The sequence below is a fragment of the Ursus arctos genome, unplaced genomic scaffold (assembly GCF_023065955.2).
Source record: "Ursus arctos isolate Adak ecotype North America unplaced genomic scaffold, UrsArc2.0 scaffold_17, whole genome shotgun sequence".
NCBI lineage: Eukaryota > Metazoa > Chordata > Mammalia > Carnivora > Ursidae > Ursus > Ursus arctos.
Genome location: NW_026622841.1, coordinates 47,583,175 through 47,599,030, shown reverse-complemented (window position 1 = coordinate 47,599,030; position 15,856 = coordinate 47,583,175). Strand labels below are relative to the sequence as shown.

The following is a 15,856-nucleotide window of genomic DNA, read 5'->3' as shown; positions in this document are numbered from 1 at the left end:
GGGCAGATGACAGAGTGGAAAGATGAAGGTAGCAGGAGTAACAAATCCATATAAGAACACAGTGTTCACAGTTGCTTTGAATTTCCGGCACTTTTTTGTCTAAGTTAAGTCCTTTTACTACTCTCTGAATTACCAGCAGAATGGGTATTTTTCAAGTTAAAAAATTCAGATAAATTTTTTCAGTCCCTTAGTCACATCTAATTTTGAAAGAACATAGCTGTCTGGTATGGTCGTGTCTAAGGAAAACAATCAGATTTTGCTGATTCTAAGGCCCAGTTTTATCTGTGGTGCTTTTTAAAAGTCAAATTTAAATGTACTTCTATTTTACAGTAATTATTGTGAGTGGGAATTTCTTTACCCTACTTTGCACCCTTATAATTCTTATTAGTCATCTAAATAGAGTACAAAGGAGACCAAAGCAAGCCCTGTTTTTGGATCTAGGGACCCATTATAGCTCACTTTCCAAACAACTTCTTGGGAAAACTAAGTGGGGATTGGAAATAAGAGAAAGTAGGTGAATGTTCTATGAAAAAGACTTAGTCATCTGTGCCCTTCCTATTATACTTCTTAAAGCATCCAATGAATCTGGAAAATTATTGTGGTTCTCTTTTGAAATTCCACTCTGCATTTGGGAAATTGGTTTTCTGCCTCTGGCATTTTATGCAGATTTAAATAATGGCTGTGATAAATCCCCACAAGTTTGTTCTCTGAAACCATAGAGACTCTGAACTCTCAGAGTGTGGCAGCCTTGATGGATGTGGTAAACCACACTTTGGAGGCATTTCTGGTTATTTAATGTTTTCTGTTCTGGATTATTGACTCTTCTCCCTGTTGAAAAATTGGTCTCTGGTGACATGGTCGAGGTCACACGTTGCCTATTATTGTTTTGCTTCTTTGATCTTATACAGGGATTGCCTCTGGTAATTATACTAGTTCCAGAGAGTCTTGATGAGATGTGTTTATTTTACAGAAGAATTTCTGGTATTTCAAGGAAGAAAGTGAAGATTTCCAGTAGTAACATGTACCTCTTCGTTGCAAAGAAAAAATAGCATCGTACTTTATCTTTTAATTATGACTTTTTAATAATTATTATGAAAATTAGTTGGCATATTACAGTAATTATTTCCATAACAATTTAAGACATATTGAATATCCATAAGTATATTGGTAGAAATGGTTAATTTTAGAATAAAAGTTAGTAGGGCTGGGTTTTTATTTCAGTACCTAAAATACTTCTGACTTCAGAAACCATCAAAAGAGATTCATTCAGATTTATTTATTTTTTAAGATTTTATTTATTTATTTGACAGAGATAGAGACAGCCAGCGAGAGAGGGAACACAAGCAGGGGGAGTGGGAGAGGAAGAACCAGGCTCATAACGGAGGAGCCTGACGTGGGGCTCAATCCCACAACGCCGGGATCACGCCCTGAGCCGAAGGCAGACGCTTAACCACTGTGCCACCCAGGCACCCCTCATTCAGATTTAAATATACAGAACTATTAAAAGAGGTTGGATGGGGTGCCTGGGTGGCTCAGTGGTTAAGTGTCTGCCTTCGGCTCAGGTCATTATACCAGCATCCTGGGATCCAGCCACCAGTCAGGCTCCCTGCTCGGTGGGGAGCCTGCTTCTCCTTCTCCCACTCCCCCTGCTTGTTCTCTCTCTCTGTCAAATAAATAAAATCTTTTTTTAAAAATAAATAAAAATAAAAGAGGTTGGAAATTTTGTCTTTTAATCTATTTGCATTTTCTAAAGATTTTCAGCAAAGAGGATGAATAAAAATGAAATAACACACTTTTGTTTTGAATGCATGGTTAGCTTTGTGCTTTTTTTGGAATGTGCTTGGGAAGAGATAATATCTTTTCAAATTCATTTAATGTATAATTAGAAAAAACACACAAAAAGCTCAATGTATTCATTATTTCTTTTTTTACTCATTCTAGTTTTAAACAAAATATTTCCCCTAACAACTCACAATCTAATGGGGGAGTCAGACACTAGACTCACTAATTATAATCAAATGCAACAAATGTCATTTCAAAGAATAAATGAAATGCAAAAAGAGCACAAAAGAGAGAGAGAGAGATGTGAATATATGCTTGCTTTTTAAAAAAATAAACTCTTGCTTTTAATTTTGGATTATAGATTACAAGAACTTGAAAGAACCATGTTTGATTTCTATTATCACTCTTATCAGTGAAATTTTTTAAAAAGATTTCATTTATTTAATTGAGAGAGAGCACATGAGCATGAGCAGAGGAAGGGGGAGGGGCAGAGGCAGAGAGAGAAGCAGTTTCCCCACTGAGCAGGGAGCCCCATGTGGGGCTTGATCCCAGAACTCTGAGATCTTGACTGAGCCGAAGGCAGACGCTTAACAAACTGAGCCATGCAGGCACCCCAGTGAATATTTTTAATAGAGAAAAAATGTGTGAGCAGTATGCTATATAACAAGTAATTTTCTTTTTTTTTTTTATGTTTCCAGTTTATATTTAAATTCTAGTTAACATATAGTGTAATATTAGTTTCAGGAGTAGAATTTAGTGATTCATCACTATAAGTTATTTTCTTATACAAAGAATCTGATAACTGTGAGGGACAATAATGATTTGTATATGTGACTATAAAATTTCTTAATCAATAAATCATACTTTTCTTAGTATCTTCAATGTAGCACAATGTTTAAAAAAAAAACCATCCTATCACTACTCTTTTTTTAAAAAATATTTTATTTATTTATTTTGAGAGAGAGAGCTCACGTGTGCATGCACACGTGAGTGGGGGCAGGGGCAGAGGTAGAGAGAGACATTCCAGCAGACTTCACCTTGAGTGTGGAGCCCAAAGCGGGGCTCGATCCCAGGACCCTGAGATCATGACCTGAGCCAAAATCAGGAGTTAGACATTTAACCGACTGAGCCACACAGGCATTCCTATTACTACTCTTTTTTCACATTTATTCTATGCCAGGCACTATTCTAAAAATGTTATATATCCGTTAATTCTTAGGTATTCTCACAAAAACCTATGATAGTGGTTGTATGACCCCATTTTACAGATGAGAGACTAAGTAACTTTCCCAATATCATATGGGTAGGGGGTATAGGATTGAATTAAAGTCATCTGACTCTACAACCTATGTGCTTACCCACTTCAGTTGTAGAATTTCTATAAATGCTGCCTGGCTGGGTGGATGACTGTTAACGTTTGGAGAGTAAGTGACAACATCTATAGAGTAAGAAAACCGACAAGGTACACAAAGTTGTCTTTTTTAGTACTATGTCTGGCACACAGACAATAAATTGGGCCTTAAAAACAAAAACTTCAAGCCAAAACCAACTATACACACACACCACAAACAGAATGTATCATCTTCACACCCACCTTGTTTCTACATCAAATAGCATGTCTCAGTGGGGGAAAAAACATGGACTTTTTAGTCTAAACTTGAATCCTAGTTCCAAATTTATAAACCAGATAACCCTGACTTGTTGCAGAAACTAGACCAGTTGGTCTCTCTACCTATCCCTATCCTGAGTTTGCTTGTTTCTGTATTTGTTCCTCCATCCTATAAATGGAAGTTAGCTGTAGGGGTTTGACTACATTCAATACGCCCATTGGCAGAAATACTTCCTACGTAGTGTGTGTGCTTCCTACTGTCTCTTATGGGGAGGCTCCTGGTGTCTCATTGCTTCACTATCAGTGACGCTAAACTTGAGCAGTGGGTTCAGGAAGTGTCAGCCTGATCCCTGCATTATAAAGTTCCCTCATTTATTATCATTGCCTAAATGAATTTTGCAGTAAGTGTTGCAAAGTGGTAATTTTATAATTCTGTCATTCTTTCCACATTTATTATCTGAAGTTCTTCATTAAAAATATTAAAACTCTCAATAACCAGGACTATTTGGTTACTTTGAAGTACAGGAAGAGCAGAATAAATATTTCCCTCTTCCCTCTTCCTTTTAGCAGCATTCAAGTAGATGCTTTGAGTTATTTTGTTTTGTTTTGTTTTGTTTGTTTTTTCCAAGAAGAGCTCTCTCTTTTTTCCCTTGAGTAGCAAAATTAATTTGTGAGCTTTTATATTTTAAATATGCTTCATTGCATTGCATTTTTCCTCTTTTATGTTCAATTTCTCTAGTCTTTGGCCTGTGGGAACATTTCATATTGACTCATGTCTTTCGACATGATCCATTACCCCTTGATAGCTTCTTTGCTCTATGTTCAAGTGTATTTCCTGCCCCAGACCTGGAATTGGCCATAATTTCAAGGAGGTTTGATTCTTTTCAATGGGGAACGGTAGTAGAAAACCACAATCAGGGTACTAGGAAGTGCTTATTGTTATTGAATTGTCATTGCCTCTCAGACTTTTCAGTAGACAGTGCTTGGAAATACAAATCTGAAATATTTTTAAAATGAATTATTACTTTAAAAATATATATTCCTGTTTGCCTTCTCCATAGCCAATCTTCCTGTTAAAACTAGACTAACCCTGAAGTAGTACCTTAGCTTTTCTTTTAGCATGTACACGATTTTTTTTAATCACTGTTTTTCTCGTTCTTTGTTGTCACTAACTGTAATGATCCTTTCTTCCCCTGTTTATTTTAAAGTTAATGTTTATCTTCTCCAGATGGTTGGTATTAAAAGTCAACTTTTAGGGGTGCCTGGTGGCTCAGTAGGTTGGACGTCTGACTCTTGATTTTGGCTCAGGTCATGATCTTAGGGTTGTGAGATCAAGTCCCGTGTCAGGCTCCATGCTCTGCCTCTCCCTCTGTCCCTCCCCCTCAAAACAAACAAACAAATAAATAAAAGTCAACTTTTATAAATAGCCCAAGTGTAGTACCTTGAAAATATTTATCTTTGGTCAGAAGAGGAACTTGTTGAGGGAGATGGTTGGGCCAATACAAGTATATTGTAACTGGGGGGAAATAGTTTAGAATAATTATGATAGAAGGTAGTAGTGGAAACTCCAAATCTTGAAGAGATGTTCTCAGTCTAAGCACTGGAATGAATTGTATTCTCCCTGGAATCTTGAAGCACCAGGAAAGGATGGAGGGATGTTCACTTTGCAAATCCGGTTGTTAAGTAAAAAGCCTATGTTTTAAACTGCTTGTTCAAGGATAGTCCTAGAGTTGGGATTAGCTCACTCATTATACGATATTTTCCTTTCCTTTATTATATTATGCTGTAAGACTGTTCATTACTGTAAAAATTGGAAAATAGGAAAAAAGGATAATTTATTTTTTTTTTAAGTAGGCTCTGTGCCTAATGAGGGGCTCAAACTCAGGACCCTGAGATCAAGAGTCACATGCTCTACCAACTGAGGCAGCCAGGGGCCCCCAAAAAAGATAGTTTAAAAACAACACAACATCAATAGATAAACATTATTAACACGTTATTGTGTGTAGTTCTCAGCTTTTTTCTGCTTGTAACAATATCATCTTTACAAGAAAAATTGTGTTTTTAAAATTTCCAGTAAATTCATATCATATTATTAATGTCAGAAATTTCTTTTTTACTTCTACCTTCTTAGATTAAGTGGTCTGTCACAGATGGAAGAGGGAAATAGAAATGAAATTGTGTTACTTTTTCAAAAGTAATAGATTGGGCCATATCTCAAATCCAGTACTTTTTAATCTGGTGTAAGAAGAAAGCCAAGGAAGATACACTCTCAAGTTCATTCTTTCTTTTTATCATTTGAGTTTTAGGAAACTTTCTCTTGTCCTTAATAGAAAATAAAACTTTTTCAGACAGGGGAAAATATTGGAGGAAACTAAGTTATATAAACTATTCCTAATATTTTAGGGAGTTGATAAGAATGTTTTTGATTTCTAGACTTGCCACATAATGGATTAATGAAACATGACCTAGTCTTCCAAAGTTGGAAGCAATGGGGAGAAAAAGGGTATGAACAAGAGAGTTCTCAAAATCAGGAGACTGCAGCCCATCCATCAGATGCTTTGGAGTCTAAGGGCCAGCCTATGCTTTCTCCCCTGTATGTGTATATTTAGTTATTCTTTGTTAAATAATTTGCCTTTTGTTTATCTTTCCCTTTCATCTAATACAGTAAGTTTTGGGGTCTTTTTATTGAGGGGAGGGGTAGTTTTATTTTGTTTTGACTTTTTAAAATTGTTGCTTGACTTTGTGCCTATTAGCCCCATATCTTTAGCTAGAACTCCTTTTTCAGCCTTACCTTGCAGCCGTGACATATAGAGACAAGGACAAATCAGCAAACAAAAAAATCTTCTTTGGGTTGCTTTGGTTTCGTTTTGTTTCATTTCGTTTTGTTTCATTTGCCTTGGCAATTTAGTAATATTTTATAGAGTATCCATTTATCCAATTAGGTTATTTTTGTAGGTGTTTAAACACCTGAATGGTCTCAGTGATTAAGATAGCTTAAGAGAGCTGTTGCTATAGCCAGACTGGTTGGATTCTACTCGTCTTTGCTGTCTCCTTTTTGTTTCAACTTGGGCAAGTTCCTTAAATTCTCTAGGCTTCAGCTCTCTTAAAAATGGAGGCAATAGAGTACTTACCTGGCAGTTAGCAAGCTGTCCATGTTACTAGTATTGTCATTGTCCAAAGAAGAATGTTTCCTTTCACATTTCTTGACGATGACAACAAGGACCACCACCACCAGTAGTAGTAATAACGATAGCACCAACTGGTAGTCTATCGCCCGCCTGTTAGATGCCTATCATTGTGATATGTGCTTCACGCATAACTTAAAGCTAACATTTAAAAAACAAGAATATGTATTCTGAAATCTTATGTAATGCTTTATTTTTTAAAAAAGATTTTATATTTATTTATTTGAGAGAGAGAGGGTGAGAAAGAGCATGAACTGTGAGGAGGGACAGAGGAAGAGGGAGAAGCAGACTCCCCGCTGATCAGGGAGCCCGACCCTTGATCCCAGGACCCTGAGATCATGACCTGAGCCAAAGGCAGATGCTTAACTGACTGAGCCACCCAGGCGCCCCTTATCTAATGCTTTAATTGTAGTAAGTCTTTGGGGAGCAAGTTAAAGGAAAATTTTCTTCCTCTGTCCTGTGTACTTCACAACTACTGCAAGAGTAATTACTGTATTAATAATACAGTAACTATTAACCATGAAACATTTGACAAAAGGGAAATAAAAACATTACAGATCAAGAAGTAGTCTCCCTCAAATTGTATTGCTTCTCCTTTTCCTTTTCAACAGAAAAAGGAGAATTTGGAAGAAGCCATGGAGCCATTAGCAGGTACCTATTTCCCAGGCTACCCTTTTCCTTACTTTTTCAGTCCCTATTCCTAAACCCACCAGTGATGGAAGCTAACTGTTCTACTCCAGGCCTTTTATTTTTCTGTAGAAAAGGGGAAACCCTAGAGCATAAAAACACCAAACCACAATGGTGTGGTGGTTTGTACTTGATCCCACTTGCATTTTGAACAATTAATTAGTGGTGCATGGGGCAGCTAAGCATCCAACTCTTGATTTCGGCTCAGGTCGTGATGTCTGGGTGATGAGATAGAGCCCCGCATCGTGCTCCGTGCTGCTGAGTGTGGAGCCTGCTTAAGATGCTCTCTCTCCCTCTGCCACTCCCCACCCCTTTCTCTCAAAAAGAATCATTGAGGGTGCCAGGGTGGCTCAGTCAGTTAGGCATCTGTTTTGGGCTTAGGTCATTATCTCTGGGTCCTGGGATGGAGCCTCACATCGGGCTCCCTGCTCGGCAGGGACCCTACTTCTCCCTTTCTCTCCGTGTGCTCTCTCTGTCTCAAATAAATAAAATCTTTAAAAAAAAAAAAAGAAGAATTAGTGGTGCAGAAAGAGCCCATATTGTGTACCATGTCTTTCTTAGAGATTTCTTTAACATCACAAGAGTGTCTATCAGCATCTCAGAGGTCCGTAGTCCTTAATGTAAGCCAGATACATAAGTTACGCATGTGTATGTAGAAATTGCAAGTTTGTTGTCTTATTGTGTTTGATTCAACAACTGATTCTGAAAATTCCAAGTAGTTCTCTGTTTTCTGACCTGAAGTTGGATTTATTCACATTGACTTCCAGTGGAATGTTACGCCATCTCAGGCACTGGGGGATCTTTGAGATTCAGAGGAAAGGAACACTGGTAGTTTAGGTAGATAATGCCAACAGTTTCAGGGACTCTAAATATTATAGCATATGATATTAAGAATACATTGCACTAACAATGCTTCTTCCTTGAACTCTAGCTTTCTTTCGGTAGCATTGAACTGGAAATTGGGTAACACTGAACTTGAACTAATAAAGGGAAGAACTCCATACTCAGCACTAAAGAAGTCTAGGGTCAGTTTTATAACTCTTCACATTATTGTTATCATTTAAAAAAGTGCCCGGTTATGTTTTCATCTGGATATTCAGTCACTTCCTTTCACTCTTCCAGCTGTTTCATGGGTACTTCTCTTTGTCTTCATCTGAATATTGCTAGTGCTCTTGTTGGATTATGTGTATCTTCTATGATGGTGAAACTTGATCACCCTTTTTTATGTTGGTTTAATATTTTTTTAAAAAGATCTTATTTATTTGACAGAGAGACACAGCGAGAGAGGGGACACAGTGGGGGGGGTGGGGGAAGGGCAGAGGGAGAAGGAGAAGCAGACTCCCCGCTGAGCAGGGAACCCGATGTGGGGCTCAATCCCAGGACACTGGGATCATGACCTGAGCCGAAGGCAGACGCTTAACGACAGCCACCCAGGCACGCCTGGTTTAATATTTTTATTCAGCACAACATTTATTTGCCCTGCATATATGTATCTGTTATATTGCTCCTTAAACTATAAATCGAGGAGCTTGAGATTATGTCTTCCATGCACAACTGGGCATTTCTTTATTAAACTAAAAAGATCTCTTAGAGAATATAGTCCTCAAGGTTTTCAATGATAAAAGGAAGATAACTTGTTGAGCAGGTATAGTTAAGAAGAGGCAAGATTTTCAGGCATTTGGTGCTCTGGAGAAAGGCTAAAGGGCCACCTTTGAAGTTATTCCATTGTTCTCCAGGGTTAAGAAATCCCATGGTTGACTTTGCTGGTAGTTTTCTCCCTTCTACGAAGAAGAAAGGAGGTGAAATGGCTATTGAATTTTGACTTACATGCGTAAACTGCTGACACAGCGTATTTCTCCTGCAACCCCACCCTGTTTTGATCACATGTGATTCTATCGAAAAATAAATTGTTTTGAGCTTTAGAAAATTAAAATTGTTTATAGTTGTACTAATGGGGAGTCTTAGAAACTTGGGCAAAAACTTAGTATTTCAGGAGAACTTTATTTGACAGACCTTGTTGATTTTTCTTCTGCTTATAGTTTTGAGTATCATACATACACTTTTGGGTATGTACTTTTTATAAGAAAGAAAGCTGGTAACTGAAAGAAACCTAGTAATTTATTTCTTCTAGTTTTATAGAGATAAGATTGACATATAACATTGTGTAAGTTTTAGGTGTACAATATGATGATTTGGTATATGCTGTAAAATGGTTGCTACAATAAGTTTAGTTAACCATCGCCTCATATAGTTACAAAATTTCTTTTCCTTATAAAGAGGAACCTACTAATTTAAATGTATGGCATTTAGTTTCTTATTACCTATTTTGAGAAGAGTTTGCCAAAATAGAATTTCAGCTTTTCCTCCAAATCATAAGTATCGTTAACAAAGATTTGATAAACTCAGCTACTTTGACGGAAATCTCTGAATACTAATCACTGCTTCCAGGAATCATGTAAACGGCCTTCTTTGCTATACAGAGGCAGCTCAGAGCCACCAAAATCTCCTATGGAGCTCAAGCATATAAGTCTGAGAAACCTGACAGTAAGTTTGTGCTATGCCAGTTAGCAAGAAGCATGGTCTGTCTGCTTCCACATTCAGCATGTTGCAGTATCATACATCCTGCAGCCTCTGGAAAATTCTACCATACACATATGAGAGACTGAGAGTAAAAAAGGCAAATACTATCCTAGTAATAAGTTTGAAAAGAGTTTTGACCTCATGGACCCCAGAAAGGTCACCTCTTGGTGACCTCAGACCACACTTTGAGAATTGTTGGTGTAGCCAATAGTTAGCACCTCATGAATTGTAGTTATTAGTGATATACATGGAGATTTTTGTAACTAGCAAGAACTATACAAGTATTAGCTATGAGAAGTAAAGGCCATGACTTTAGAACTTCCTACATTATACTTTCCTAAAGAGTCCCAAATGAGATTGTGATTCAGATTAAGAAAAAAAAAACACTTTTAAAAAAAATAAATACTAATAATACATGAATGAGTTCTTTGGGTTTAAAAGGCTCAAATCTTTCTTTCACGAATTTGTCAATTAAATATATTATCACAAAGCTTTCATTTTTTTCGCCAGAGAAGCATCTCTCCCCAATGTGCAAGGGTAAGAAGGTAGAGAGAGAAGTAACTAGAGGTTTACTCTAAAAGCACTGATAGAGTTGGTATAGGGTTATGGTAATCCACTAGTTTTAAGGAGGAGGTGTGGCCCCATTATCACCATGTTCGGCTTCACAATTGACAGGTCAATCTTGATTTACTGGTTGGAGAACCTTAAAGCATTTATTACTGTTTGATTCTCAGGTATAAGATCCTCTAACGGGTCTTTTTTAAATGGGTTTGGATTATAAAGACAGAAGGCAAAAGTGATGTTAACAGATAACTGATAGAAATTGTCTTAAGAAATATAGGTAAAGTTCATGTATGAATCTTAACAAGATATATGGGTGTAGTTTATATCAGCCCTTCGTGTACTTTGCAGACATAGAGTCCTCTAATTATATCAATTTTTTCCTTTCTTCCTCTTTCTCTTTGTGGGGGGTGGTGTAGACCATGGGGAATTCATATGCTGGGCAACTGAAATCTGCTCAATTTGAGGAAGCTCTCCACAACTCCATAGAAGCCTCTCTCAGATGTAGTAGTGTGGTACCACGGCCAATTTTTTCTCAGCTGTACTTGGACCCTGACCAGCATCCTTTCTCATCTGCAGGTAAGTTTCTCAACCCTACACATTTCTAGACTCCTTTTAAAAGAAGTAGAAATTCCAAATCTGGGGACCTCTGAAGTAAATTGATTAAATGTTAGATATTGCTCGTCTCCCTATCCTCTGATATCTTTCAGAACTATGAATTTTTCTTTTGGTTATTTTTCCATAAGCATCTTTTTATTAACTTAGCTGTGATTTATTTGTTCACCCAGATGTAAAACCCAAGGTGGAGGATCTGGATAAAGATTTGGTACACCGCTACACTCAAAATGGAAGCCTGGATTTTTCTAACAATCTAACAGTTAATGAAATGGAAGATGATGAAGATGATGAAGAAATGTCTGATTCAAATAGCCCACCAATTCCCTATTCACAAAAACCTGCCCCGGAAGGGTCTTGCACTACAGATGGTGGGTTTCATTTTTGTTTTTTCCCGATCCCTCTTTATTGTCTGGCTAGTTTCCAATCACTGCATGTGTGCTCAGGGCTGGAAACCAGTAATTACAGAAAGGAATGAGGAATTATTATGCTCGCACTGACATTATCTCCTATGACTTCACGGCAGGTGTCTATAAGAAAGACAGGTACTATCATTCTATCTTCTCGATGAAGAAAGTGAGATTCACAGCAGTTGAAGGACTTCTCTGAGATGATATGTGGCAAAAGCAAGCCTAGGCCCAGATTAGGGTTTTTCCTGCAAGGATACTACTATTTTAGGAACTTTCAAAGTGTCCTGTCTTCCTACTTCTTTCTGTTGCACCCTCAAAAACAATAATGGATATATCAGAGATTTTATCTTTACCTTTTCCATTTATTTTGAAGTCATACAGTGTAGTGTTACTTGTAGAAGATAAAAATGTACATATTTTGATAACCCCATTTTATTTATTTTGTCAACCTCCTTTTCCACTAAGGCTTCAACCAACACTTTAAAAAGGAAATCCAAATATAAAACATTCTCAGTATTTCGTGTATGTGCTGTTTTCTGGCTATTCCAGTCTAATTAGTATGTGGATTCTACTTTATCCATATTAGCCAAAGTACAGCTTTTACACCCAGACCTGCTTGGACCCCGGGGTGATTACAATACATGCAAAGCTTGAGGCTGAGGAGCTAGGAGGAGAGGGGTAAGATTCCAGGACATTCTCCCTACCAAGCTTGGAGTGCAAATAGTCTGGGGTAAACTAGCGATTCAAATGTGCAAATCCAGATAAATGAGTGTGCATTGCTTGAAAGTTTGATTATCTCTTGACTTTTTCTTTTCTTTTCTCTCTTTCCCTCCCATCCTCTCATCTCCTCTCCTCTCTTCTCTCCTCACCTTTCTTTTCTTTCCTTCTCAAAAGAATCTGATAAATTATAAAAAGCTCAAAATCCTTAGTCTGAGTAGCTTATCTACACCTCATTCACTATAAGTCTGTTTGGCCTGCCTGTAGGACATCATTCCTTATAAATTTTCTTCCACATGTATTTGGTTTCTTTTGCCCAGATTTAATATAATATATATCAATTTACTCATTATTGTTGGTAATATAGGCCTTTAAGCTTATGTTTGTGTAGAAGGTGACCAGATTGGGTTTCCACTTAGCTGTTTTATATCCATTTTTGTGCCTTTTACTTAATCAGTCAAGTCATACTTAACAGTTAACAACCAGACATTGAAATTGTGCTTAAAATATTGTCGGATTGTCATTGAGAATCTTGTTGTATGTAAGAATTAAATAGAATCAGAGTAAAAGCTTTAGGGGATAGTTTTGAAGCATCAAATTTTATACCAAAAATAGGGGAGGGGCTCCCCTGTTTTTCCTATGCTCTGAATATGTTTTTAGTTTGCCTTTTGGGACGTTGACACTTACTACTAACAATCAGGTGTAGAAAGCTGTTTAGCGCACACCCAGATAGAAACACTGCGATCTAACGGATAGCAACTATTTCTTGAACTTTAAAACATAAGAACACTACTCTTACTGTGTGGCAGTTATGTGAAGTGTAAGGGAAGGGTAATAGTTAATTTTAGAGATGAAGGATGAGACTTGGAGGTGCAATTTTCCTGGGGGAAAAACAAAGATCCCACCCAAGCATAAATTCACATTCCAAAACAACCCGAAAACACTAGTCCTACACGTAGATTCCTACCTCAGCTACTTTGGTTTCTTATAATTAATTACATATCCATATTTTTCCCCTTTTAATTCACCTGAAGGTGGTTGTTGAAAACAAAAAGCATAAGTTATAATTTGGTAGTGTAAAGTTTGTCCATAGCCCTTTTAATTTGGCTTATTCTAGGGTAGTTCCAAGAGCCCTCTCACTCCAAGACAGAGCAGTCCTGAAATTTATCTTATAGAAATGACGGTGAATTTGGGCCATATAATGCCAGGACTTGTCTTAGCATACCACCTTCCCTTCATGGGAAATCCTGTTATTTACCTAAAACTTAAAGGAAGGGAAAGCTATTTTTAGAGGCAATTTAGATAAGCAGATACTTAATACCTGATGGGCTTCTGGGGGTTACCATTCAGATGTAAATTTCGGCTGCTAATTTCTTATGTAAATTATTGGAATAGTGTAGGTTCCCACCCTGCTGCGAGGCGGTTGATTGTCTAAAGAGGTGAAGGGCAACCAAATCTGAGGCCTCCAAATACTGCTTTGATTACTTTAGTTTGTGTTGACAGCTGTTTCAGTAAACGTTCCCCTCCCCCCCGCTTAGATTACTCTGTAACCTTCAAGTTGGAGATAATTGGAGAATGCAAATCTGGTTCTGTGAAGTGAAAACCTTGGCTATTTTCTTAAGGAAATGCAGATGAAGTTTACAAAGAAGGGCCCTCTACCATTATTCCTTTTCTTAATTAAAATAATTTGCTGCAAAGGTCTTGGGGTTAAGGCGGCATTTCAGTATTGCTCTCAAAGAATGAAGCCACTTAGGGGCAAGTTTGTCAAATCAATTGTTATTCGTGTGCCCACGTCGATAACTTATCTTTCTTTCCCTGCATACAGTAAACAGGCTTAGATCCTTCCTTAGGGCACTCTTCCCCAGGTCTTCCAGAAGCCGCTAAAAGAAAGATTGTTTCTTTCAGGATTAGTTCAGATGTGATTCAAAATTACCCTACAGGGGAGTAATAAGGTTTCTTTTCATTTTGTTCGAGGTTTTACTTGAGATTGAATAATTGATCTTTATTATAGTAGTAATCTGACATATTTCTAGAGACTAGAACTACCTGCTGCACCAAATATTTGGCTCCTACAGACCTTCAAATATAATCGCATTTCATAGATTCTTTAGCTGCCCACTCTTCTTTACAGACACACAGAGCTTATTTTCAATCTTAAAAAAAACCTAAACGTTGCTCTTTGCATGATGTTTTTTCTTATTTGGGGATCCCTGATAATATATTTTGTATATAATTAGCTGATCTGAATCCCAAGAATGAGGGTTTAGAGGAAGCAGTTAAAAAGGTATCACAGCAAAAGGCCAGACCCTTGCCGGGTGAGTGTCTTCTCAGAATAATTACAAACTAAACTTAAGAACTTTTTCTTGATTTTGCAACTGTTTCTGGCCTTGGATCGATTTCTTCCTGACCCTGTTGCTGGACTCAGCCTTGCCTTCTCTTTCCCTCCTATTCTCTTTCCTCTTAATTGAATTGGCGGAGTGGCTTGTGTTGGCGAGTAACATGGAGGCAAGAAGATAAAATAGGGCATTGTAAAAATAGACTTTATTTTTTAAGAAAAGTTTTAGGTTTAAAGAAAAGTTAGAAAATAGTATAGAGTATTTCCCTGCAGTTTCTCCTATTGTTGACATCTTACATTATTGCTAATATTTTTTAAAGTTTGTATTTATTTATTTATTTGAGTGAGAGAGAGAGCCCACAAGCAGGGGGGAGGGGCAGAGGATGAGGGAGAAGAAGACTCCCCCGCTGAGCAAGGAGCCCAAGGCAGGACTTGATCCCATGACCTGAGCCCAAGGCAGATTCCTAACCGGCTGAGCCACCCAGGTGCCCCTATTATTAATTTTAATAATAATTAAAGTTCATAGTTTATTTGTGTTCCTTAGTTTTTACCTAATATCCTTTTTCTGTTCCAAAAGCTCACCAGGATACTAAATTAGTTAGTCATCATGTCTCCTTAGGCTCCTCTGGGTTATGACAGTTTCTCAGACTTTCCGTGTTTCTGATGACTCTGACAGTTTTAGGAATTATTGGTAAGGAATATTGTAGGTAACCCTCTACTGGAGTTTGTCTGATGTTTTTCTCCTGATTAGACTGGGGTTATGGGTTTGGGGAAGGAAGATCACAAAGGTAAAGTGCCGTTTTCATCATATTATAGCAAGGGGACATTCTATCAGCACGGTTTATGACTGTTGGTGTTGACCTAGATCACCTGGCGGAGGTAGCGTTATCTCCATTCTTTCCCCCACTTTCCGTACTGTGGAAGAAAGTCACTTCGCTCAGGCTCAGCCTACACTTAAGGAATGGGGAATTATGCTCCACCTGCTTGAGGGCAGAGTATCTGCATACATTATTCAAAATTGTCCATGCGTATTCTCTCTTTCCCCCACCCCACTTATCAGTTTGTTCAGTCATTTATATCATTATGCACTCCTGGATATTTATTTTATGTTGAGTTATAATCCAGTACTACTTCAGTTTTTCCCTCAGATTGTTCTAGTTCTGGACATTGGAAGCACCTTCAGTTGTTTCTTGTGCCCCTTTTACAGACTCTCATCATTATGGCTTTTTTTAAAGCATAAAATAGGGCATTTTCTCTTTTCATTGTCATAAGCACCCCTTAAAATTTTTTTAAGGAGGAGAGTGGTAGAAAAATGCTTCTCCTAGAATCCAATCATTGTTCAATAATTATTACTTTTGACCTCTAGGTGTCCTCC

The 15,856-nt window shown here is 37.6% G+C and overlaps 1 protein-coding gene across 4 annotated transcripts in view; it reads left to right on the top strand.

Annotated features, from left to right (window-relative positions):
* Positions 1 to 15,856, top strand: part of GREB1L (GREB1 like retinoic acid receptor coactivator) — a 262,117-nt gene that overhangs the window by 120,107 nt on the left and 126,154 nt on the right. For all 4 annotated transcript variants that reach the window (XM_057313207.1, XM_044382873.3, XM_026496065.4 and 1 more), the window contains 2 exons: positions 10,824 to 10,983; positions 11,193 to 11,390. In XM_057313207.1, the coding sequence (XP_057169190.1) occupies positions 10,827 to 10,983; positions 11,193 to 11,390 (355 nt within the window). In that variant the 5' untranslated portion in view covers positions 10,824 to 10,826. The remainder of the gene's footprint in view (positions 1 to 10,823; positions 10,984 to 11,192; positions 11,391 to 15,856) is intronic.